This window comes from Macaca thibetana, chromosome 14 (assembly GCF_024542745.1).
Source record: "Macaca thibetana thibetana isolate TM-01 chromosome 14, ASM2454274v1, whole genome shotgun sequence".
NCBI lineage: Eukaryota > Metazoa > Chordata > Mammalia > Primates > Cercopithecidae > Macaca > Macaca thibetana.
The window spans coordinates 112,014,662-112,037,890 of NC_065591.1; the positions used below are offsets into that span (position 1 = coordinate 112,014,662).

The following is a 23,229-nucleotide window of genomic DNA, read 5'->3' on the forward strand; positions in this document are numbered from 1 at the left end:
TGAAGTTGGACTTTTACTATTTTTCCAAGGCCAGGGGACTATGAGTCAAGGTTTTGATGGGGAACTTGGATCTTCTGGCCCCATTCCTTGCAGCAGTGGCCTGAGTGCCTGGACACTTTTTTCTGGAACCCGATGCCGTCTGCTCAGGATGCTCCTTCTGCTTAGCCCGGACCATGCTGCCACTTTGGCCCCTGGCTCCATGACTGCAGCATCAGTGTGTGGCCAACGGGATGGGATTGAGGCAAGGATCTCCTGTTGCATGGGAAGCCCAGAGGGCCCCACCTATAGCTCAGACCGAGAAGAAATGTGGATTGTATTTCCTAATGAGCAAGGAGACCTTGGTGAGGAACCTTCCCTTTCTCAAAAAATGACATGAAAAATTGCAGTGGGAAGCTGGGGGGGATGCTGGGCTCCTCTATAGCAAAGGCGTGTGCAACAGAGCCCCTCTGTGCCCTGTGGTGTGGCCCGGGCCTCCTGGTATCTGTGGGACCAGCCTGGAGAGCAGGCTTCGGGGTTTGGTTTCGTGACTGTGCATGTGAAGGAAAGTCATCAGGATGCCCTATAGGCCATATCACAAGGAAGCCCTGAGGTTGATCATGTTGACTCTTCTCTGCGTAGAGAGGTATGAGCTTTAAACCATGAAAACTCCCCAATCCACAGACTGTCAGGGGTGGAGAGAACCTGACAGATCATCCAGTCTTGGAGTAGCAAGTGAGTGTCTTCAGGAGCACTAATTCTGGTCATCTCTAATGGTCGGTGAGCCCTGAGTTTAGGGAAGAAAAAGGGAAAGCCAGGATCCATTAGAGATGTCTGAGTTTAGGGAAGAAAAAGGGAAAGCCAGGATCCATTAGAGATGTCTGAGTTTAGGGAAGAAAAAGGGAAAGCCAGGATCCATTAGTGATGGGCATGGCTTGCACACCTACTGCGCCTTTGCATTTACTATCCACACCCTGGCTTGACCCAGGACTTCCAGCTAGTGGAGAAATAAGACTCAGACCTCCCAACTCCTAAACCAGTGCTCTTCCCACAGTCCCTCACAGGGCCTCCTGGGTCCTATTCTTCAGGTGACTTCAAGGATTGCTTTGAGGCTCCTCCTGGATATTCCCGCACTCCTAAGAAGGAATGGAGACAGCAACTTTTTGTTTTAATATAATGTTTAGAGGAAATTGAAGGCTACAGAGATTAAGCCACTTGCCAAAGTTGAGCATGAAACAGCCTCCAAAGTGACCCTAGAACCCAGTTTACTGTGTTTTCTAGACAGAACTCTGACCATTAGGCCACACTTCCCAATTCCTTGGATGAATCTCAAGTACCAAAAAAGGTAGGCACAATGTGGGAGCATCCTGGAAGAAACTTGTTCTAGGCTGGTTTAAATGACCACGCTGGAAGCTTCTCCATTTGCTCTGGTGGCTAGCTGCTCAGGAACGCTTCCAAGGTCCCAGTAGCTGAATGGTTGCTCTCCCAGGAAGTGCCAGCAAGGTGCCAAGTGGTCCTGGAGTGTCACTGGAAGTCTTACTGGGTTATACTGGAAAGCGGAGCTGGTGAGAAGAGAATCAGAAATGGGAGAGGCTCGGCCCCATTGCCAAATGTTCTCTGCATTGTTTACCAGGCAGAAGTGAAAAATCCTGCTTGAACAGTTCTCGGGCTTCCACCTCCCTCACCCAGAGAATTGCTCCCCAGGCAAACTCACATCCCAGGGCTGCCAAAGCTATGCAAATCAGCCTTCTAGGCTGGGCTGTTGGCTGTTGGCTCAGCTCAGAGGTGGGAAAGCAGGTCCCTCCTAGGGGTCCCATGCCCAGCTCCTGGTGTTAGGGGCTCGGCCAGGGAGCTCAGGTCACTGTTGATCGGCGTCCACGGTGTCCACGGATGCCAAAGGGAGGAGAGGTGGAGGCAGAGGCTGCTTTTGACTTTGGGCACCTCCTCCATTAGGATCCTTGGACTTTCTCTGCAGGACTTCATTGGGTATTATGGCCATCTTGGCCTAAGGAGATTGTATTGGAATCCTGGGTCTCCCCAGAATTTTAGGGTGCCTTTTACCCTCTTGATCACTTAATTCAAATTCTGTGGACCTAAATGTTCTCATATTTAACCCAAATCCCTCCACCTGCAGCTTGGCTTCTCACTGGGAGCTGTGTGGTGCTGATGCACAGTCCTGGGCACTGTGTGGAGCAGGGATATGCTGGTGTTGGGGGGTTCAGTTGGGTCTTCGATGAGTCCTCAGATGTCTGAGGAGTTTAACTGATGCCAGAACCTTGCATGGTGACTCATTCCTGTCATCCCAGCACTTTGGGAGGCCAAGGCAGGAGGATTGCTTGAGCTCAGGAGTTCCAGGTTAGCCTGGACAACATAGTGAGACCCTGTCTTTACAGTTTTTTTTTTTTTTTAAGTTAGCCAGTTGTGGTGGCACACCTGTGGTCCTAGCTTCCGGGAAGGCTGAGGTGGGAGGATCGCTTGAGCCTGGGAGGTCAAGGCTGCAGTGAGCCATGATCACACCATTGCACTCCAGCCTGGATGACAGAGTGAGACACTGTCTCAAAAAAAAGAAAAGATTCCAAGAATGGAAGAACACAGTGCATTGGGGCTGGAGACATATGTTTTGTTTTGTTTTGCCTCCCCCTGAGGATCATTCCCCGCATACCTGCATGCTTTAAAAGCTCTTTCACTTTGTGCAAGCACTTACCCTTGTTCAGGCTCAAGCTCAGTTTCCTTACCTGTAAAATAAGGTGAATAATAAAACCACATCTTCCCAAAGGCCTGGGTGGTCTTCTGCGGTCCCTCCTAGCCTTATGAGCCAGGGTGCCTAGGCATATGCCCTCTCCCACTTTCTTGCCATTGAGGCCTCCTGGCCCAGAGATTCCCTGGGGTCCATGAGAACTAAAAGAGGCCTGGAGACATCCCAGCTGTTGGCCCTTCCTGCTTGGCACAGATCTCATCTATTTGCTCCCAAGACCTCCAGATAGGGAATTCTGCCACTTCCTGTGTGAGCCCTTTGTGCCCCACCCCTCCCTTCTGTGTACTTAATCTTTTATTTGTATGCAGAATCAACAGGACCCAGGGAAAAGCAGAAGAGAGTTCTCTGGTCTTCCCTGTGCCTCTCTTTGCAGATGCTGTAGACAGTGACAAGATTCTGGGAGGGAAAGAAAAAGCCCTGGTATGTTTCAATCAAATGCATTGAATCCTAAGACTTTAACAGATGAAGGGAATTTGGGAGGTCACTTGAGATCCCCTTTGATGCTATCAAATTGCCGCATCAATTCAAACATCACTTCTGTAACAGCCCTGAAATAAGTAGCCTCCGCTGGAATATTCCTGAGGATGGGAGCTCTGTGACGCTGCAGGTTTCACTGTAAGACAGGTACACTTTTTACAAAGTTCTTCCTTATGCTGAGAGGAGGCCTGCTTCCCCACAGCTTCTACCATTGTTCTGCTCTTTGGAGCTGCAGGCTAAGCCTGCTTCACTTCCAGGCCAGTATATGGAGAGGAAGGAAAAGTCCACTGACATTTATTTCAGCACTGATTGCACCAGGCACAGGGCCAGGTGCTTTCAAATGTTCCCTCAATGAACCTTTTCAACTTTTATTTTGAAAAATTTCAGACATACAGAAAAAGGAAAAGAAACTTTAATGAACAGCCACATACCCATCATCTAGATTTAATAATGAACATCTCACCATATTTGCTTCCTCTGTTTTTCTGAAGTATTTTATTTATACATTTATTTTCAATATCTTTTTATTCTGGACATACACAAAAGGAGAGACTAATACAATGAACCCCATGCACTCATCGGCCCTTCTCAGCAACCATCAAATTCTTGCCATTCTCGTTACTGGAATATTTTCTTTTAAATTACAGACATTATAACATTTCAGTCCTAAATATGGGAATATGCATCTCTAAAACATGAAGACATTTTCCTTCTTAAGCACAATATCATTATCACACAAAACAAAATGAATCCCTCGTTTAATTCTCACGGCAATTTTGATGGTAAAGTATCTTAAAATATGCACACGAATTTTTAATCGCCTTATGTATCAGCTATGATTATTTCTATTCTTGGTTCCAGTTTGAGGTTGGTTGTTGGTATTGCTGAAAGCAGTCTTTATCAGGTTCCGCGTTGTAGCAGATGGTCTTAAAAGTGGGGCATATCTTTGTGCAATTGGACTACTTTAGCTGACTATCCAATATGAAGTAGAAAAGCGGATTTCCAGTTTACATTATTTGTCAAAATAGAATTCCCTAATAAAACTTTTGTTTTACTTTTTTATATTTTCCTATCATGGTAAAAAATGCATAACATAAAATTTACCGTCTTCACCATTACTTTTCTTTTCTTTTCTTTTCTTTTCTTTTGAGACAGAGTCTTGCTCTGTTGCCCAGGCTGGAGTACAATGGCACAATCTTGGTTCACCGCAACCTCTGCCTCCTAGGTTCAAGCGATTCTCCTGCCTCAGCGTCCTGAGTAGCTGAGATTACAGGCATATGCCACCACTCCTGGCTAATTTTTGTATTTTTAGTAGAGACAGGGTTTCACTATGTTGGTCAGGCTGGTCTCAAACTTCTGACCTTGTGAACCTCCTTGGCCTCCCAAAGTGCTGGGATTACAGGCATGAGCCACCGCGCCCAGCCTACCATCTTAACCATTTCCAAGCATACAGTTCCACCTCCCCTATCTTTGATTTTATATAGTTGATTTTTTTAGCCTAAATATGGGACTTTGTATTTATTCCTGTTACATTTTATCTTGTTGGTTTGGGTCTCCTGTTAGAGCCTACCAAATATTTTCTAATCCTGATTCTGTGGTCTACTTTTATGTATTGCTTTCTGCTCTCTGCTTTGAATCGCTTCCAGATTTGATCCGCATCTATCCTCTTTATTAGCCTAAGCTGTTGATTAAGGTCTAAAACCATACTCAATTTTTTTCTGTGTCACTCAATGCATTGGATTTATTGGAAAAACTGTGTGAGTTTGGTGGTTGAGAAATCTGAGCTGTTGTCCTGGTTCAGGTTCTCTGAGGCTATGTGTGGTCTCAGGAAGCTGTTTTCCCCTCCAAGGTTACACTTCGGTGTTGGACTCTGAAAATAATGCTGCTGGCCATATGTGTTCTGTTCTGTTCTGGTTTTTCTGCAGTGGCAGCCATCTTCCAAAGACGGAGCCAGGGCTTGGAAATAGAACGTGTTCAGGTTTCTGTGGATGGGGATGCCTGTGGTTTGTTAGGTCTGAATAGGAGGTTAGTTTATGTCACAGTTTCTCAGTGATTTGGATCTGTTAAACGTCTGATCCTTCAGTACCTACTATGTGTCAGACACTGTTTTAGACACTTGGGCCACAAAGATGAACAAGATATAACAACCCTGGCCTCTGGGAGCTCACAATCTCATGAGGGAAACAGACACATAAACCACTGACTCTAAAAAACATGGTAGGCCAGGCGCGGTGGCTCAAGCCTGTAATCCCAGCACTTTGGGAGGCCGAGACGGGCGGATCACGAGGTCAGGAGATCGAGACCATCCTGGCTAACACTGTGAAACTCCGTCTCTACTAAAAAATACAAAAAACTAGCCGGGTGAGGTGGCGGGCGCCTGTAGTCCCAGCTACTCGGGAGGCTGAGGCAGGAGAATGGTGTAAACCCAGGAGGCGGAGCTTGCAGTGAGCTGAGATCTGGCCACTGCACTCCAGCCTGGGTGACAGAGTGAGACTCCGTCTCAAAAAAACAAGAAAACAAAAAACATGGTATGTGCTATAAGGGGTAAGAGCTGGGTGCAGTGGCTCATGCCTTTAATCTCAGAACTTTGCGAGGCTGAGGCTTGAGGCCCAGAGTTCAAGACCAGCCTGGGTAACATAATAAGACCTCATATCCACAAAAAAGAAAATTAAAAAATTAGCTGAGCATGGTGGCACATGACTGTAGTCCCAGCTACTCTGGAGGCTGAGGTAGGAGTATTGCTTGTGCCCAGGAGGCAGAGGTTGCAGTAAGCTGAGATCGCACCATTGCACTCCAGCCTGGAAAACAGAGTGAGACCCTGTCAATGAATGAATGAATGATACAGAAACACAGAGGAAGAAATCCTTTGTTTTCCTTTGGATAAGCTTCTTGGAGAATGACATTTAAGTTGGGTCTTGAAGGGTGAGTATTTTCTAGGTAGAAGAGGAGGAGAGAAGGGCCTTTCAGAGGGAACAGCATATGCAAAGTCCCTAACACAAGATCAGCCTCCACCTTTTGGGGGAGTAGTCTAGGGTGTCTGGAACCCAGCTCTGCAGTTTAAAAGCCTCGCCATCAGCTTATCTCACTCAATTCTCACTGTATTCCTGGGAAGGGAATGAAACAAGAATCATGACCTTGTTTTACCACTGAGGCATCAGGAAGTCCCTGCTTTGACCCAATTCACATAGTTTGGTGGCGATGGAGCTCAGGCTCGAACCCCAGTCTTCTGACTTCCAGTCCAGGACTCTTTCTAAGTATACCCTGCTGCTCCTCCACACAGCGTCTTACAGGAGTAGAAAAGTTTCTGGTGAGCGTGGACCAATATTTAACACAATATAATCATTGCATCTCCTCCTTTCCCTGGGAAAGAGGAGTACCTTCAGTACTGTTTCAAAGATGAATAAATTTCAGCATTCTAGGAATGACTGGCCAATTGCCTTAATCTGGAGCACTGGGGCCACAGCAGAGCCCCGTGAGCTAAATCACAGTCTGCAGTTCCCAGGTACCACCTTCCAGGCCTTCCTATAGGCTGGGTGGGGAGAGCTGCTCCATGGAACAAGTCCAGTGACCACGGAAGGAAAGCAGGAACAAGCATGGCAGTAAAATGAGGGCTATGGTGATTCCTCTTCAGCCAGATCTGGAGGGAGAAGCAACAGCATCACCAGATATGAACCTAATGCTTCCATTAGACTATGTCCCTATGTCTCCGCCCAGACACATGGGCTCGGAGACATGAGGAAGGCCAAGTCTCCTAAGAAGTGCCTTACCTGAGTGCCAAAGGCTGAGCCATGTGCTACTCTCTGTCCTCCTGGAGCGCTAGGGGCCAGTCTCCCGGGAGGCCCTGGCTGGCCCCTGCACTCTAATTCTGCCCTTCAGTGTGCCTGGGAGCAAGGAAAATGAGAGATACCCCTGCAGGTAAGAATGAATTTGATGAGAAGGGGAAACTCCATCATCAGGCTCCAAGTGGACAGGTGCATCCTCAGGGTGAGATGCCTCTTGAGAAGGGGGCAAAACTTCCAGTCAACAGAAATGGTTGATTTGTGTTGGTCAGTTTTCAAATTAATCTCTGAATTGTGCTTAGACGCCTTTTTCGTGTTATGGGTCTCACAAACAACATCATAATAGCATTTACAGAAATCAAAAGTGAAGACATTTTTTAATTGTCCGCAAACCTGATGACCCTCTCCAAGTCAAACTGTTATATAATGCTATTTTTCTTACCTTCTAGGTCTCATTCAAATGCATATTGTCTCCTTTCTTGAAAACCCCTCTCCTCTTACCCTCCAGGGCAGCATACTTGCCCCGTCTTTCTTCCATTTGACTGCCCACTGTTTCTCGGTCTCTTTTGCTGGCACCTACTCATCATCCACCCTTGACCCTTTTTTATTCCTCATCTGGGCTCAGTTCCTTTGTGACCTCACTGGGTGCTGTGGCTTTAGCTACCACCCATTAGCTGAGGGCTACCCAATTGATACCTCCTGACCAAACACTTCTCCTGAGTCAAACTCATTTCCCCACCTCTTCTGCGACATCTAATTGGCATCTTAAACCTTGCATATCCCAAGCATAACTCTTGAGTTCTTCCCCAAGTCACCCCATTGCAGCGAGTGGCACCACCACACCTTCATCGAGGAAGCCCAAACCCTAGGAATCATCCTTGGTTCCTTTCTTTCCCCTGCCCTCCACATCCCCGCATCAGCCAGCCCTGTCTGCTGTCCACTTAAGTACATCCTGGCCCTGCTCACTGTGTCCACTGCCACCATCCTGTCCAGACTGCTGCCCTCCCACTTGGGCCATTGCAGCAGCCTCCCAGTTGGTCTCCCTTCCTCCTCTCTTACCCTTGCAGGTGTAAAGGCCTAAGTCAAATCATGTTACTCCTCTGCTCAGAACCCTCAGATTGACCCATCTTCCTTGGATTGAAAATTGCAGCCTTCATCACGACCCGACCAGCAGATCCCATGCCAACTCTCCATCACTACTCTTCTCTCCAGCCATGCTGACCTCATTACTGTCCCTCGGCATGCAAGCCTGTCCTTGCCTCAGGACCCAGTCTTTCCATCTGAAATGATCTTTTCTCAGGCCTTCGAAAGACTGGGTCTTCACTTTGTTCAGAGAAAATGTCACCTCCCTTGAGTGGCCCTCCCCGGTCATCCTGTTTCTGATCAGCCTCAGATACTCTCTCCAGCCTTACAGTGCCTTCTTGTTCTCCACAGTAATTATCTGTAAATGAAAGCACAGTGCATTTTTGTTTGCTTAGTTCTTTTTTATGTCTTCTCAACTAGAAAAGAAACTCCATGAGGCCAGTGACTTCCATCTTCTCCAAGATTGTATTCCCAGTGCCTGGAACAGTGCCTTGCACATAGACTGTGCTTAGTAAATATTTGTTGAATTAATGAATGTGTTCTTTTGTCAAGTTTTTGAACATTACTCCTTATTAACCCAATGTCACAACATCACAATATCACAAAGGGATTTTTTTTTTTTAAGATAAAAGCAATTTTACGTTCATCTACCCCTTTCAACACAACTATTGTGGCTGTGGGTCCTTCCCGTCTTTAGCTCCCTTAGCAGATCTTTTTTTTTTTTTCTTTTTTCTTTTAGACAGAGTTTCACTCTGTCACCCAGGCTGGAGTGCAGTCATGCGATCTCGGCTCACTGCAACCTCCGCCTCCAGGGTTCAAGCGATTCTCCTGCCTCACCCTCCCGAGTAGCTGGAACTACAGGTGCCCACCACCACGCCTGGCTAAGTTTTGTATTTTTAGTAGAGGTGGGGTTTCACCATATTGGCCAGGCTGGTCTCAAACTCCTGACCTCAAATGATCCACTCACCTGGGATTAAAGGCTTGAGCCACTGCGCCCAGCTCCCCTAGCAGATCTTATATATCATCATAGCTGATCTCAAAACCAGGCTTTGCTCAGAGATCATTTTGCATCTCACCTCTTCCTCTTTCTCAGGACCCCACCGCTCTTCATCTTCTGCTCCCACCTTGCCAGCCCACCTGCTCTCAGAGATGCGTCATGACTTCATGACCACACAGGAAAGGGTTGCATTTGCCCATGGTTGTTTAGGACACAGCTGAGGAAAAGGGGTTAAAGCTCCAGGGAATTCTCTTAGACCTTATTCATTCATCTCTCAGGTGTTTCTTGAGCCTCTGATCCATGTTAGGAACTGTGGTCATTTTGTGGCCACTGAGGACAAAAAAAAAAAAAAAAAAATGGGTGTCACTGTCCAGCTCTCAAGGAATTCATAGACTAGCAGGAGAAGGAAACATACTAAGAGGGAGTAACACAATGAGTGCCACGCAACCAGTAGACAGGCGTCCCAGATTCCAGAGGGGAGAGGGACTAACTCTATGCAAGGAAGGGAGCAGGGCACAGAGACACGGTAACGTGAGCGCGTGGTTTGTTAGGACGCAAGTGGTACTTTGTGTGGCTGGGGCTCACGGTACCTGGGAGAAAAAGTAAGATAGGATTGTCAGTGGCATAAGAGCAGAAAAGGTAGGTAGGAGATAGGACATATGGGGAATTCCACGTTGTGCCAAGGAATCTGGACTTTATTCCAAAGCTATCTTGAGAGCTTTGAATTTGTTTACTCATTTGCTCAACCAATGTATTTTGAGCTCATTTTATATATATATACACATACACACACACACACATTCTGCATATTATATATATGCATATTGTATATATGCATATTAATATATATGTATATATGCATGTGCTGCACGGTGCTGGGCTTTGAGTGTACTGTATTTAATAAATGACTATTTTCCTTGCTGTTATAGAACCAGTAATACGGGGGGCCCAAAGGAAGGTTGTGCGGCAGCTCCAGTCCTGGAGAGCTATGTGAATAGGAAGTTTTATTTTAGCAAAGAGTGAAAACAATTCTGCTAATAATAGGTATATGTTTAAGCAAATCATGGTATATCCATATAATGTAATATTATGTAACCATTAAAAATGATATTTATAAGCATAGAAGCATTTATGATGTTCCTTAATAGCACAGGAGAAATATTTATGATGCTCACTGGAAAAAGTGGGATAAAAGTCTATACAGAGTGGTATATATCCATGAAGAGAAACAATTATAAACAAGATCATAAAATATGCAAAAATATTAATTATGACTTCCTCTTGGTAGGGTGATTTTTCCACTACTTTAGACTTTTTCTGAACCAAAATCTTTGCTTTTCTTCCTCTTTTTTATTTATGCATTTATTTATTTTTTGAGACAGGGTCTCATTCTGTTACCCAGGCTGGGGTGCAGTGGCACGATCAGGGCTCGCTGCAGCCTCTACCTCCTGGGCTGAAGCCATCCTCCTGCCTACAGGCATGTGCCATTATGCCTGGCTAATTTTTTTTGTATTTTTAGTAGCAATGGAGTCTCACTGTGTTGCCCAGGCTGGCTTGAACTCCTGAGCTCAAGTGATCCTCCTGCCTTGGCCACCCAAAGTGCTGGGATTACAGGCGTGAGCCACTGTGCCCGGCCACCGAAAGATATTTCTATTAAGCACATGTTTACTTTTTCAACCCAACATTTATGGTAAAAGTTGAGGGTGTGAAAAAACAAGAAAGACAGCTGTCTAGCTGACATACTTTAGGTGTTACCTCTCCTGAAGGGCTGGGCTAGTGGCATGACTTCTGTCCTAGGGGGTCCTTTGGGATCCATGCTGGTCTCTTCTTGGTCCCTTGGTCCCTGGAGGGATGTAGCAGCTTCCATCTGAGGGGGAAGCCCGGGCATAGAAGCGTGCGGTGGAGTGAGCTCTCCGGTTGGCACGGCCAGCTGTCCTCCCCACAGACTCTGATCGGCTGTGCGACCTCAGACCAGTCAGCCTCTCCTCCAAGGTGACCCTTTACCCGGCTATCATCACCCCGGAGGAGACTTTCCAAAGACGTTTCCAGGAAACAGGTTGAGGAGGAGGATCCCAGCCACAAGAGAAGCAGGTGCTCTTTTTCAAAATAGAGCCACATGTGTCTCAACATCCTAGTTTTTTTCGAACCTTCAGCCTCTTCGAAACCTGCTACCAACTAATATACATATATTTTTATCTTTTCTAGGAAATGATCGAAATGGCCTAGATTTCAACAGGCAGGTAAGAACTTGGGTCAGAAAGAAATATTTATACTATCAATTTTGGGCATCACCTATACTATCTGGTATGGAGGAAGACAAGATTAAGTACAGTTTGGGGGTGTTTATTCATAAACACCAAGCTTTCAGGATCAAAGGACCCTGAGACCCACCTCCCACCCCAACCCATGAGCCAGTGTTGGGGTCTCTTCAGTACCCTCTCAAAAAAGGGCTAACAAATGGAGCACCTGTTTAGGGTAAACTTTATGCCAGATGTGGTCCAGAAATCTAAGACAACAGCTCTTTTCCTGTCAATGCGTAGCCCGAGTTGCCTCTTGGGTGAGGGTTTGCATGAATTGACTGTGTACAGAGGAATTTATGGAGCCACAAAGGATGAGGTGCCTGGATTGCCACAGAGAATTCCTGATTTAAAGTAAGAAGCTAGAGAACATAACAGGAAACAGACAGGCAGAAACAGTTCAAAAAAGAGCAGGTAACCAGGCTCGGGGGCAACATAGACATGCGTCTGGTGCCTTGCAAGGAAACCAAGTTGAATGAGGTTAGATTTAGTTAGGAAGGGCTTTGGGCAGAAGAAGGTGGTATTGGAAAGATCGCAGGACAGATGGATGTACATGTGTAAAGAGAAGGGAGAAGCCGAGGGAGAGGACTTGCCCTTGAGGTTGGAGGCTGATGGGAAGATGGCGGGGTAGGAGGTAGGACAGGGTGTGATGTCAGAAGCAGATGGTGGGAGTGGGAGAGTTTGTTGGGAGGAGAAAGGCTAAGCTGGAGCCAAGCAGGGAGCAGTAATGGGAAGTCCTAGAGTGAGGGAGGCGTGTGAGAATTAAACACAAAGTTAGAAAGCCTGGGTTTTCGTTCCATTTCTGCCACTAACTAGGTGTATAACCTTGATCAAGTAATTTAATATTTTTGGTCTGAGTTTTCTCAACTGAAAAATTAATTCATTCCATAAATTTGGCAATGGGGGAGTACTTGCACTATGCCAGGTATGGGAACACAAAATTAGGGCATGATCTCTGCCTTGAAGGAGCTCAAAGTCTAGTATAAGGACAGGGTGGAATGTCTTTAGAGAGAGGGAGAGGGAGAGAAACTGACAGTCAAGTGGATAATTACAATACAACCGCACTTATGTTTTACTAGAGGTATGGAAAAAGCATAAAATCAAATAGAAATAGGAACAGTTAATTCTTCCCAGGAGCTCAGAGCAGGCTTCATGGAGGAGGTGATATCTGAGTCTGTCTCTGAAGGATGAGTAGGAATTTTTAGTCAGAGAAGAGTGACATAGAAAGGGAGATGGCAAGAAGGAAGGGAAAGGGGTGCATTGGATTATCATGAGGATTCCTCCCCTAGATTCTGATATCCTGAGTCTAGATTTAGATGGAAGTCTAGGATGGGGGCTGGAGATCAAATGCAGACATAGGTTCTTCTCCTCCTTTATCTACAGAGTGATTTGAAGTCACTGTTTTGTTTTTAAGACAGGCTATCACTCTGTTGCCCAGGCTGGAGTGCAGTGGTGCAATCGCAGCTCACTGCAACCTTGACCTCTGGGGCTCAACCAATCCTCCCACCTCAGCCTCCCAAGTAGCTGAGATCACAGTATGCACCACCATGCTTGGCTAATTTTCTGTGTTTTTTGTAGAGATGGGGTTTTGCCACCTTGCCCAGGCTGGTCTTGAACTCCTGGGCTCAAGCAATCCTCTCTCCTCAGCCCGCCAAACTGCTGGGATTACAGGTGTGAGCCACAGTGCCTGGCCTGAAGTCAGTATTAACATTTCCTAAAAGGCTGTTAATTCTGGGTACATTCTTCGCAGTCAGAGAGAAGCATAATGTTGAGTCCTGAGCCAGCACCTTTTAGGCAGGCAAATTCTGCAGTTTTATTCATCAGGAAGGCTGGGGAGTTTGCTAACAAATGAAAGCCAGCTACCCTCCCTTTACACCTGAGACCTAAAACAGAGGTAGGCTCCAATTAAAGAGAGATCTAAGTTAGCTACAGAGAGGAAGGACTTCCAGCCAACGCAGTTTATTAAAAACTACCAAGGGAGGGAGACTGTAGAGTCAGCATCTCACTCAAGGTCTTTAAATGTGAGACAGGTTCTTATCTCAGAGATAGTTTGGCCAGGTTTGCTTCAAGGGCAGGAAAATGGAGGAGATTCCCAAGGATTCTGTCATCCTGATGGATTCTGTGATCCTGATCCTAAACAGGTTGGGATGTGGCCCGGGCCCTGTGCTTTCTGCCCTGAGGACTCAGGATTCCCCAGCCCAGGGCCCACCTCTCCTGGCCCCAGCCCCTTGGATGAGATGCATGGGGAGGAGCCTCTTCCATACCAAGACATGGCAAGGCCAGCCTTGCTGGGAGGTGGCCAGCTTCACAGGCCCCATGGGCTTAGCTGCCCATGTGATTTGTCGGAAGCTTGAGACACACTTGTGCTGGAGAGAAGGATGAGGGCAGCCCCTCTGACCCTGGGAGGCCCCTGACCCTTGGAACATCTTTGGGGTGTGGTTTCCCCACCAGGTGGCTGCTGCTGGGAGTGGGCCTTGCTGGAGTTTGTTTCCCTTGGATGAGCCTTGTGGGGTGGGTTGTCCCCTCCCTCTTCTGGGAGGGGTTTGGATTCTCATCACTGACAAGAACAGACATGACAGATCTTTCCTTTAAAGAGGGTGGAGGGAATTTTGGAGGAAGAGACACTCTGCCCGGTCACGTTCATTTACACACTCAGGCTGGAGCTCTCCTCTGCTCACACTCACGCCAGCTCACCTGCAGGCCAGTGGGTGGGCACCCAGGACTTCCTAGGCCCCCGCTTGAGGGTCACACCCTCACACTTCACAGCAAGGGAAGCAAACTAAAACTTGCTGACCGCCAGGCTCGGGGCAAGGCGCTCCTGGCACTGAATCTCCTTTAATTCTCACTCTAAACCAGTGAGGTGGGTGATACAATCCTCATTTCACAAGTGAGAAAACTGCCTCCCAGGCAGCCCCGTCTTTTTCAGAGAAGGATTTGAAAGATTAAATAACCTGATGAAGGTCACACAATTGGTTGACTGGCTGAGCCAAGATTTGAACCCATATCTCTTTGACTCCAAAGTCCATTTTTCCCATGAGGCCTTGCTGCACCTGCCCTGCTCCCTGCATCCACACATCATTCCTGGGGAGAGGCCTGGGAGCCAGACATTGAGTGTGACCTCACCATGACTAACTGGGAGAAAATGGGAGGTAGAGGGAGTGGGGAGGGGAAGAATGAATGGTTGTGTAGGAGCAGCCTCTGCATCTGACACAGACAAGGGATTGGCAGACACAGGGGAGCAGAGAAAGAGCCACTGCCCTGGGTGAAGCTCCTGTTGCAAGACCCCAGGCCAGTTGGTACAGCCAGATTCTGGGTAAACCACAGTCCTGAAGTTGCATGAGCAAGGAACGCTCATGGCTCATCGGGAAGTTTCCACACTGAGCCTGTTAACTTCCTGGTCCCAGGAAGGCAGACTGAGTCTGTCTGGGGGATACATGTGGGAAGGTCAAGGGACCCAGAAACAAGGCCAACCCTCCATCCCCAGGACAGATGAGATAGACTTGAGAAGCAACAGGCTAAGGCCCTGGATAGGGACTCAGAAGTCCTGAGTTCCGGTGCTGTCTGTCCCTCACTAGTTGCTGCCTTATACAAACCTCTTCTTTCTGGGGTTCTGTTTCCTGATGAATAAAATGGAGCGGCTTGGCTGAGATGCTGTCTGAGGCCCCAAACAGTCTGCATGTGACGGTGTCATTACTTATCTCTTGCCATATTTTGGCTGATTATTTGGACTCTTCCACTCGATTTTCATTTTATTTTATTTTTCCATTGAAGAGAAATGAGGAAGAACGTCACCTTTGAGCTGTAGAGAGTGAGGGGAAATATGTCACATGGACTTTTCCCAGCCTTTATGACTGTATGTGAGCCAGTGAAAAGAATCATTTGAAATCTAGAGGCTGAAACAGAAGGACCCAGTAGGCTGGATCTGGGACCGTCCATTCAACCTTTGAATATGCAGCCATTCTTAAGCACTGGATAGAGAGGTGTCCATTGTAAGAAGATAAATTGCAAAGATGTGTTCTGTGAGAGACAGGAGAATGCTAAACTTTACCGAAGGATATTACAGAAGAGATGGTGTCTGAAGTGGGTGGTGAGGGAAGAGTAGGGCTTCGACTAGCAGAGAGGGTTGGCAAGAATATTCCAGGCCTAGGGGATAGTGAGTTGTCTCCCTTGGCAGGTTAGGCCAAGCTATGAAGATGTCGAATGCCTAGCGAAGAAGTCTGGGGCTTGTTCTGTGGGCAGTAACGAGCTACTAGGTGTTCTCAAGCATGACTAGTTTCATTTACTAGAAGAGCATTGGAGGGGAGTGTGGGTGAGAAGGGAAGGGAGGATGAGTGACAAACTGATGCAAGAGAGGCCGAGTGGAATGCTGCTGTAGCCAGAAATGCGAAGGACACAGACAGAGCAAGAAAGTTGCGCACACAGGCCAGGCGCAGTGGCTCACACCTGTAATCCCAACACTTAGGGAGGCCTAGGCGGGTGGATCACCTGAGGTCAGGAGTTTAAGACCAGCCTGGCCAACATGGCAAAACTCCATCTCTACTAAAAATACAAAAATTAGCTGGGCGTGGTGGCAGGTGCCTGTAATCCCAGCTACTCGGGAGGCTGAGGCAGGGAGAATTGCTTGAATCTGGGAGGTGGAGGTTGTAGTGAATTGAGATCGTGCCACTATACTCCAGCCTGGATGACAGAGTGAGAATCTATCTCAAAAAAACGAGAGAGAAAGAGAGGGAGAGAGAGAGGAAAGGAAAGAAAGAAAGAGAGGAGAGAAGAAGAAGAAAGGAAGGATGGAAGGAAGGAAAGGAAAGGAAGGGAGGAAGGGAGGAAGGGAGGAGGGAGGAGGGAGGAGGGAGGGAAGGAAGGAAGGAAGGAAGGAAGGAAGGAAGGAAGGAAGGAAGGAAGGAAGGAAGGTTGGTTAGTTATTTAGCACTCTGGGAGGCCGAGACGGGTGGATCACAGGAGATCGAGACCATCCTGGCTAACACGGTGAAACCCTGTCTCTACTAAAAAATACAAAAACCTAGCCGGGCGAGGTGGCGGGCACCTGTAGTCCCAGTTACTCGGGAGGCTGAGGCAGGAGAATGGCATAAACCCGGGAGGTGGAGCTTGCAGTGAGCTGAGATCCGGCCACTGCACTCCAGCCTGGGTGAAAGAGCGAGATTCTGTCTCAAAAAAAAAAGAAAAGAAAAAAAGAAAGTTATGTACACAAACATAGAGCCTGGCTGCCTGGCTGTGAATCCTGGCTCCAGCACTACCTGACCATGTGACCTTGAGCAAGTTCTCCAATCTCCATGTGCCTCAATGCCTTCATCTGTAAAGTGGGGAGGATAGTGATATCTGTCTCACAGGGTTATTGTGAGGGTCAAATGATGTGTATGTACCTCTTAGACAAGTATCTTGAACGTATATACTGTATATTTGCTATTATTATTATAATTTCAGTAGGCATGGAGAGACCCAGCTTTAAGAGATAATTCTGAGATAAGATCAGGAAGATTTTGGTGACAGATTGGGCATGGACAGCAAAGAAGAGGGATGAGTTAAACATGGCTGAGAATTCTAGCTTGGGATGCTGAACCTTGGTAGGACCACAACCCATCATCAAGAAGACAGGAGGTGGAACAAACTTATCCAGATGATGGGAGGAGAAGGAAGGGCAGAGAATGAGCTCTGGGCTCCCAGTGCATGGCAAGAAATTTGGATCTGGAGCTCAGGAGACAGGCAGGACTGAAGATGTGTATTGGGGAGTTGCCACTGAATCATATTACATGGAGTGATGAGAGGGAACGGGGTTACCTGGGGAGGATGTGCAGAGTGGGAAGAGGACCAAGGACAGACCTGGAGAAGGGCACTTAAAGGACAGGCTGAGTGGATGTCTATACATGAAACTAGGAAGGAAGGTTAAAGGGACAGGAGGGGAACCACGCTCACCAAGGAGAGATGTTCATGAAGGTGGGGAGAGCCAACAGTATCAGAGCACATGGGGCAACACAGTAGAGTCTGAAGCCTAAAAGTTGGCTAGGAACTTGGCAGTCAGGCAAGCAAGGATAGCCTTCACCTGGTGTCGGTTTGGTCCACAGTGAGAGTGGATGTCAAGCTTGCTGCAGCTGAGGGGTGAGTAGGAGTTAAGGAAATGATGGAGACTTGGATTGTAGAATTCCCTTTCGAGGAATAGGGTGATAAAGAGATGGAAGTGTTGGCTTAAGATGGAGGCCGTGTGAAGAGAAGGCTTTTGTGGAGGGAGGGGACTTGAGTGAGTGTGGCCTGGGAGAGCTAGGAAAGGCAGTGCAGGAGAAAGGAAAGAGGGGCCTGGTAGTGGCAGTGGGAGGACCCCAGTGGAGGGCTCTTCTGAGAGGGAAGGAGGGTTGAGTGCCCAGGGCACAGCGGTCCTCGCCTGGAGTCTGTCCACTCCATTTCCTGCTCTTTGGGCCAACAGCTAACTTCAGAAGAACACTGGGAGGTAGAATTGGATTAAAGGGGATTGGGGGTTCCAAAATGACAAGTGCATACCTAGGAGGCCTCACACCTGCTCTGTTCTGGTAACTTCTGGAACCCTCATCATCCGGGGCCATGGGTTTCCACCAGGCAGATCAGGACAGTGTTTTGTGTGTGCTGTTGAGCATTGTGTGGCTTGAAGACCTCCCAAAAGTCCTGTGAGGCCAGAAGAGAGTCTGAAGCAAGTTGGCAGCTGGGCTTGTCCCTACGTTTCCTGCCCCAAGAGCTGAGAATCAGTGGCCTGGGGTTTCCTCTCAGCCCCACACTTGCCAGCATTCTAAGCTCACCTGCACGAATGGCTCTCCCATGCCTGTTTCTGGACACTTGTGCCAGCTAGTTCTGAAGAGTTGCCCCGGTGTGCCCTAGTGTAGCATTTAGTTTTAAGTCAACTGGGATTTTCCATCATTGTTTTCTTGAATGTGACCAACCAACTACCACGGTTCTCTGGCTGCTCCTAGTACAAATTGATTTGTAATTAATTGGCTCAATGGGGCATCTTCTTTAAAATCAACAAGATTCAGGTACGGAAAGTTTCTGAGGACTCAGAATGATGGAGAGTCTTCTTCAGGGAGGCCAATGAGGGAGACACAGGGACAGCAGTGCCAAGCCCTGGAGCTGGCAATGGAGGGTCTGCAGTGATGGCAAAGTAAGTACTCACCCCCAGGAGCAGCCTCAGGACAGTAGGCTGCAAAGCCACTGAGCCTGAGAGAGCAAGGGAGGGAATGAATAGGCCGTGTTGGATTGTTTAGTTCCACAAACCTGCACTTAGCTGATTATTGGGAAGACGGAGAAGAGTACATCACAGTCCCTGCCCACAGGAGCTCCCAGCCCAGTAGGGAAGATGTAGGGTCTGCCACAGAGAGGGAGGCCACTGCACTACACTCGTGTCAGTGGGGCTGGTTCAGAGAGCCTAAGAAAGCCATGCCAGGAGAATAGAGCCTCAGGGTAGTACGTCCAATATGCAGGAGGGGGGCTCCGAGACTTCCTTGGGAGGATGAGAACTGAGGGCTGAAAGACTTTTGTTCCCCTGAGGATTGCTTGCTTCTGCTCCAGGATCCAGCTTCCAGTCCTGTACTTCCTGGTGGATGCAAGATTTGGGGTTGGTGGGGCGAGGCAGGGCGGGGCAGGCTAAGAAAGAGAAGAGGATGAGGAGCCAACAAGCCACATTTTGCTCAACCTTAAGCAGGACAGCCAGGTTTACAGGGTCAGTCTGTAATACCCTCTCTCTCCCCTCCAAAATATCAAAACAGAAATTTCAATGCAGGAGCCTGACAGATAGAGCTATGTTGGAGATATGGTTTTGATGCCTGGCCACAACGGGCTTTCTAAGACCTCACTGTAGAATTAAACACACCCACCAGGCATAGATAGAGCCGGCAGAAAACAGACATAAAAGCACCCTCCTGGCCAGGTGCAGTGGCTCGCACCTGAAATCCCAGCACTTTGGGAGGCTGAGGTGGGTGGATCGCCTGAGGTCAGGAGTTCAAGACCATCCTGGCCAACATGGTGAAACCCCATCTCTACAAAAAATATAAAATACAAAAATATGCATTTTTACTAAAAAATGCTAAAATACAAAAAATACAAAATACAAAAATAAAAATACTAAAACCACAAAAATACAAAAAATTACTAAAAATACAGCTCAAAATACAAAATACAAAAAAATTAGCTACTAAAAATATGAAAAAATTTAGCCGGGCATGGTGGTACACGCCTGTAATCCCAGCTACTTGGGAGGCTGCAGCAGGAAAATCACTTGAACCCAGGAGGCACAGGTTACAGTGAGCCGAGATCGTGCCACTGCACTTCAGCCTGGGCAATAGAGCCAGACTCTGTCTCAAAAAAAACATAAAAAAATTGTAAAAAGCACCCTCCTAGTCAACAGGCAGATCTGAATAGAGGGCCCATACGGGGCCAAGCCACACCCCCAACCTCCTTCTAACCCTGATGTTCTCATTTTTATCAGACTCAGTGTCTCTTGTAATGAGGCTCCTATAAAACCTCTTTAATATCTTAGAGTGAAATTCATAGAAAACAGGCCAGGTGTGGTGCCTCACGCCTGTAATCTCAGCACTTTGGGAGGCTGAGGCAGGTGGGTCACCTGAGGTCAGGAGTTTGAGACCAGCCTGGCCAACACAGTAAAACCCCATCTCTACTAAAAATGCAAAAAAAAATTAGCCAGGTGCAGTGACTCATGCCTGTAGATCCAGCTATTCAGGAGGCTGAGGCACAAGAATCGCTTGAATCCGGGAGGCGGAGGTTGCAGTGAGCTAAGATCACACCACTGTACTCCAGCATGGGCAACAGTGAAACTCTGTCACAAAAAAGAAAAAAATAGATATATAAATAAAAATCAGTAATATTGTCTAATTTGAATAAAAAGGAAAAAGCAAAGTAATTAATAATAAAACAATGTATATTTCAGCAAGTATATCCTTAGACACATTCCCCTAAAAGATTTAATGAGACAGTAGGACGCTCATGCCTCTATGAATGTGACAGACACAAGTACAGGCTGATATTGGTATGCTGTCCTGGCTGCTCAAAAGCCACGATCTTTCAAAATGTTAAACAACTCTTCGTAAAGCTCCGGCCAAATCTAATCTTTCCTCCATTAACACAGAAAATGGCATCCCTGGGTAAAATGCATATTAAGAGTATGCAAAAGATACTTTGTGTTTGCATAAAAAATAGAATTGGGTTTTGGGCTTATATGATTATAGGCAGGCCGTTCACCGACCCAGATGTCTGGTGGGGCACTTGAAAGTCATATAAAAAGTTGTATGGGATGCAAAGAAGTGTTTGTTTGATACTGTCTTCTACAGTGCAAGATGTCTAGAATACCTGCCCTCAGCCCAGTAAATGCAAGCTACGCCTCCTAATTATTAAGACAGCCAGAGAAACCACGCCACAGATTTCAGAAAACATCTCCCAGGGTAGCTGTGATCCCCAGTGAGAACAACTGACTTTGACCCACCAAGGGGATAAGTCACTTCTCTTACCAGGAGACGGAGCCAGATGTTGGCTGAAGACCTTCCACATAGAAATACAACACCAGAAAAAGGCGCCCCCAGAAAGAATGCATACAGCCTCTGCCCATCAGAGAACTTACTTGCTATCTATCCAGTGAGGGAGACAGGTCTGAAAAGTTCCTAAAAATGTCAGAGCAAGGGGTGTGTAAACCAGCGCCAACCCCGGGGGAATGAGCTGGGCTGACTGAGTGATTAGGTGGGTATGGAGCAGAATGTTCAGGCAGGAGATAATTGGCAAGATTAAATAACTCTCCATGGACACAAGGGCCTGTCGGGGGGTGGAGGGCAATGGGAGGGATAGTATTAGGATAAATACCTAATATAGATGATGGGTGCAGCAGACCACCATGGCACGTATATACCTACGTAACAAACCTGCACATTCTGCACATGTAAACTTAAAGTATATATATAAAAAAAATTAAATAACTCCCTTCTCCAAAGTGATGTCTCCATTGTAGCCAAGATACTGTAATAATCAGTATTTCTTGAACTCTGACTGTGTGCCAGGCACTGAGTATAAAAGGGTTTATATACTTGCTTTTGTTTAATATTTATAGCAACCCTGTGATGTAGTTGTTATCATTCCTCTTCCATAGAGGGGAAAACTGAGGCACTGAGAGGTTAGGGAATTTTCTCATCATAACACTGCTCACAGAGAAGTCTGTGTTTAAAGCCAGGCTTGCCAGACTCCTGACTCTGTGGTTCTCCCCACTGCCTGCTTGTCTCGGGAGGAGGCCGTGTGATGTCGTGGTTGGGTCACATTGTTGGTATTGGTCAACCCTTCTGGGCCTCTGACTCCTCATGTGAAGAGGAGAACAGTAAGAGTATCTATTTCCTAGGCATGGCGTAAGAATTAATGGAGTTAAGATCTATAAAGTACTTAGAATAATGTCTGGTATACCATAATCCACCAATAAACATTAGCTCTTATTATTTTCTGATGAATGAGAACCCGTCATTTTCTCTACCACCCTTCTCCCTGTGTGGTTGCTTAGCTGGACTTGCACCAGGTTGGAGGGCTGCAGATACTATTAGAAAGGTAATTTTTTTCTGGGATCCATCATCTCCCAATCTCAGCCCCACCGCCCTCTGCAAGCGTGGGCAGGGAAGCAGTTGGTAAACGTGTTTGTTTTTGGAGAGGTGGGAATTTGTCCTCTTTTGCCAGCCATGCTTGGTGCTTTGGCCTGAGGCTCAGGTGTCAACTGTTTCCTGTTTGTAGCCTGGGCAGCAGCCCCAGTACTGGGTGGACCAAGCCCTGTGGCGAGCCCCATGGTGAACAGCACAGAGGAACAGGAATAGCTGTCTGGGTTCTCCAGAAGCCTGGACCTAGTACTTGCCGGTCTACCAGGCAGCCCAAACACCACCCAAAAGCCCCTCTGCAGCATGGGGTTTGGGCCTAGCTGGTTCCAGCTCCAGCACTGGCATGAGCTTTGCATGCATTCTGGATGGGTAGCAGAGACCGAATGAATGTTCCTCTTGGCTCAGGTGTTGGGTGGAGAACAGTAAGAATGAAGGAGGGAGAAGATCGAGGTCCTTCACCTGATTGTGCAGAAGCCAAAAAGTGGCTTCTCTCTGGAGATTTCAGTGAGTTGCCTTTGTTGGATGCAGACACTGGTAAGACTAAAAGCAGGGCCAGGTCTTCCCTTTTTCAAGCAGGCGTTTCTTTGGAGCAAGGCTTTTGAAAGGGAAGCTGGATTTAGCCCCAAACAACAACAGGGGAAGTTAATACTATTTATTGAACCTTTAGTTTATAACAGGCACTGGGCTGAATGCTTTTTGCAAGCAGTATCTCATTTAAACCTACAGCCACCCAGAGCAGTAGACATTATATTTCTATTTTACAGATGAAGAAACTGAGGCTAGGAGAGGTCAAGCAACTTGCTTAGAGCCAGAATTCAAACCAAAGTTGATGTGCTGTGCCAGGCACTTTACATAGGTGATATCTTATTTAAGATTACCTAATTAATCCTTACAACAGCCTGGTGAGGTAAGCATTATTCTTCCCATTATATAGCTGGGGAAACTGTAGCTCAGAGAGGTTAAGTAACTTGCCCGAGGTGGAGCTCAGATGTAAGACAGGCCTGTCTGACTTTCTACCATACCAGACTGCTTTTGAGAGAAAGAGGACAGAGAGAGAGAGGAGACAGAGTGTGTGTGTGTGTGTGTGTGTGTGTGTGTGTGTGTGAGTGAGTGTGAGTGTGTGTACTCCTGCAAATGAGACATGACCTAATGTTACCCAGAGCCCCTCACTTGACATGTGTCCAGTACTTTTCCACGTTTCCAAAGCCCTGTCAGTCATACCAACACCCGCAGACCTCCTCTGGCTGGGGCTTGC

At 47.2% G+C, this 23,229-nt stretch overlaps 1 protein-coding gene across 1 annotated transcript in view; it reads left to right on the forward strand.

Moving 5' to 3' along the window:
* POU2F3 (POU class 2 homeobox 3) overlaps positions 1–23,229 on the forward strand; it is an 82,784-nt gene that overhangs the window by 20,197 nt on the left and 39,358 nt on the right. Inside the window, exon 3 of the mRNA XM_050759389.1 lies at positions 11,273–11,307. Coding sequence (XP_050615346.1) covers positions 11,273–11,307 — 35 coding nt within the window. The remainder of the gene's footprint in view (positions 1–11,272; positions 11,308–23,229) is intronic.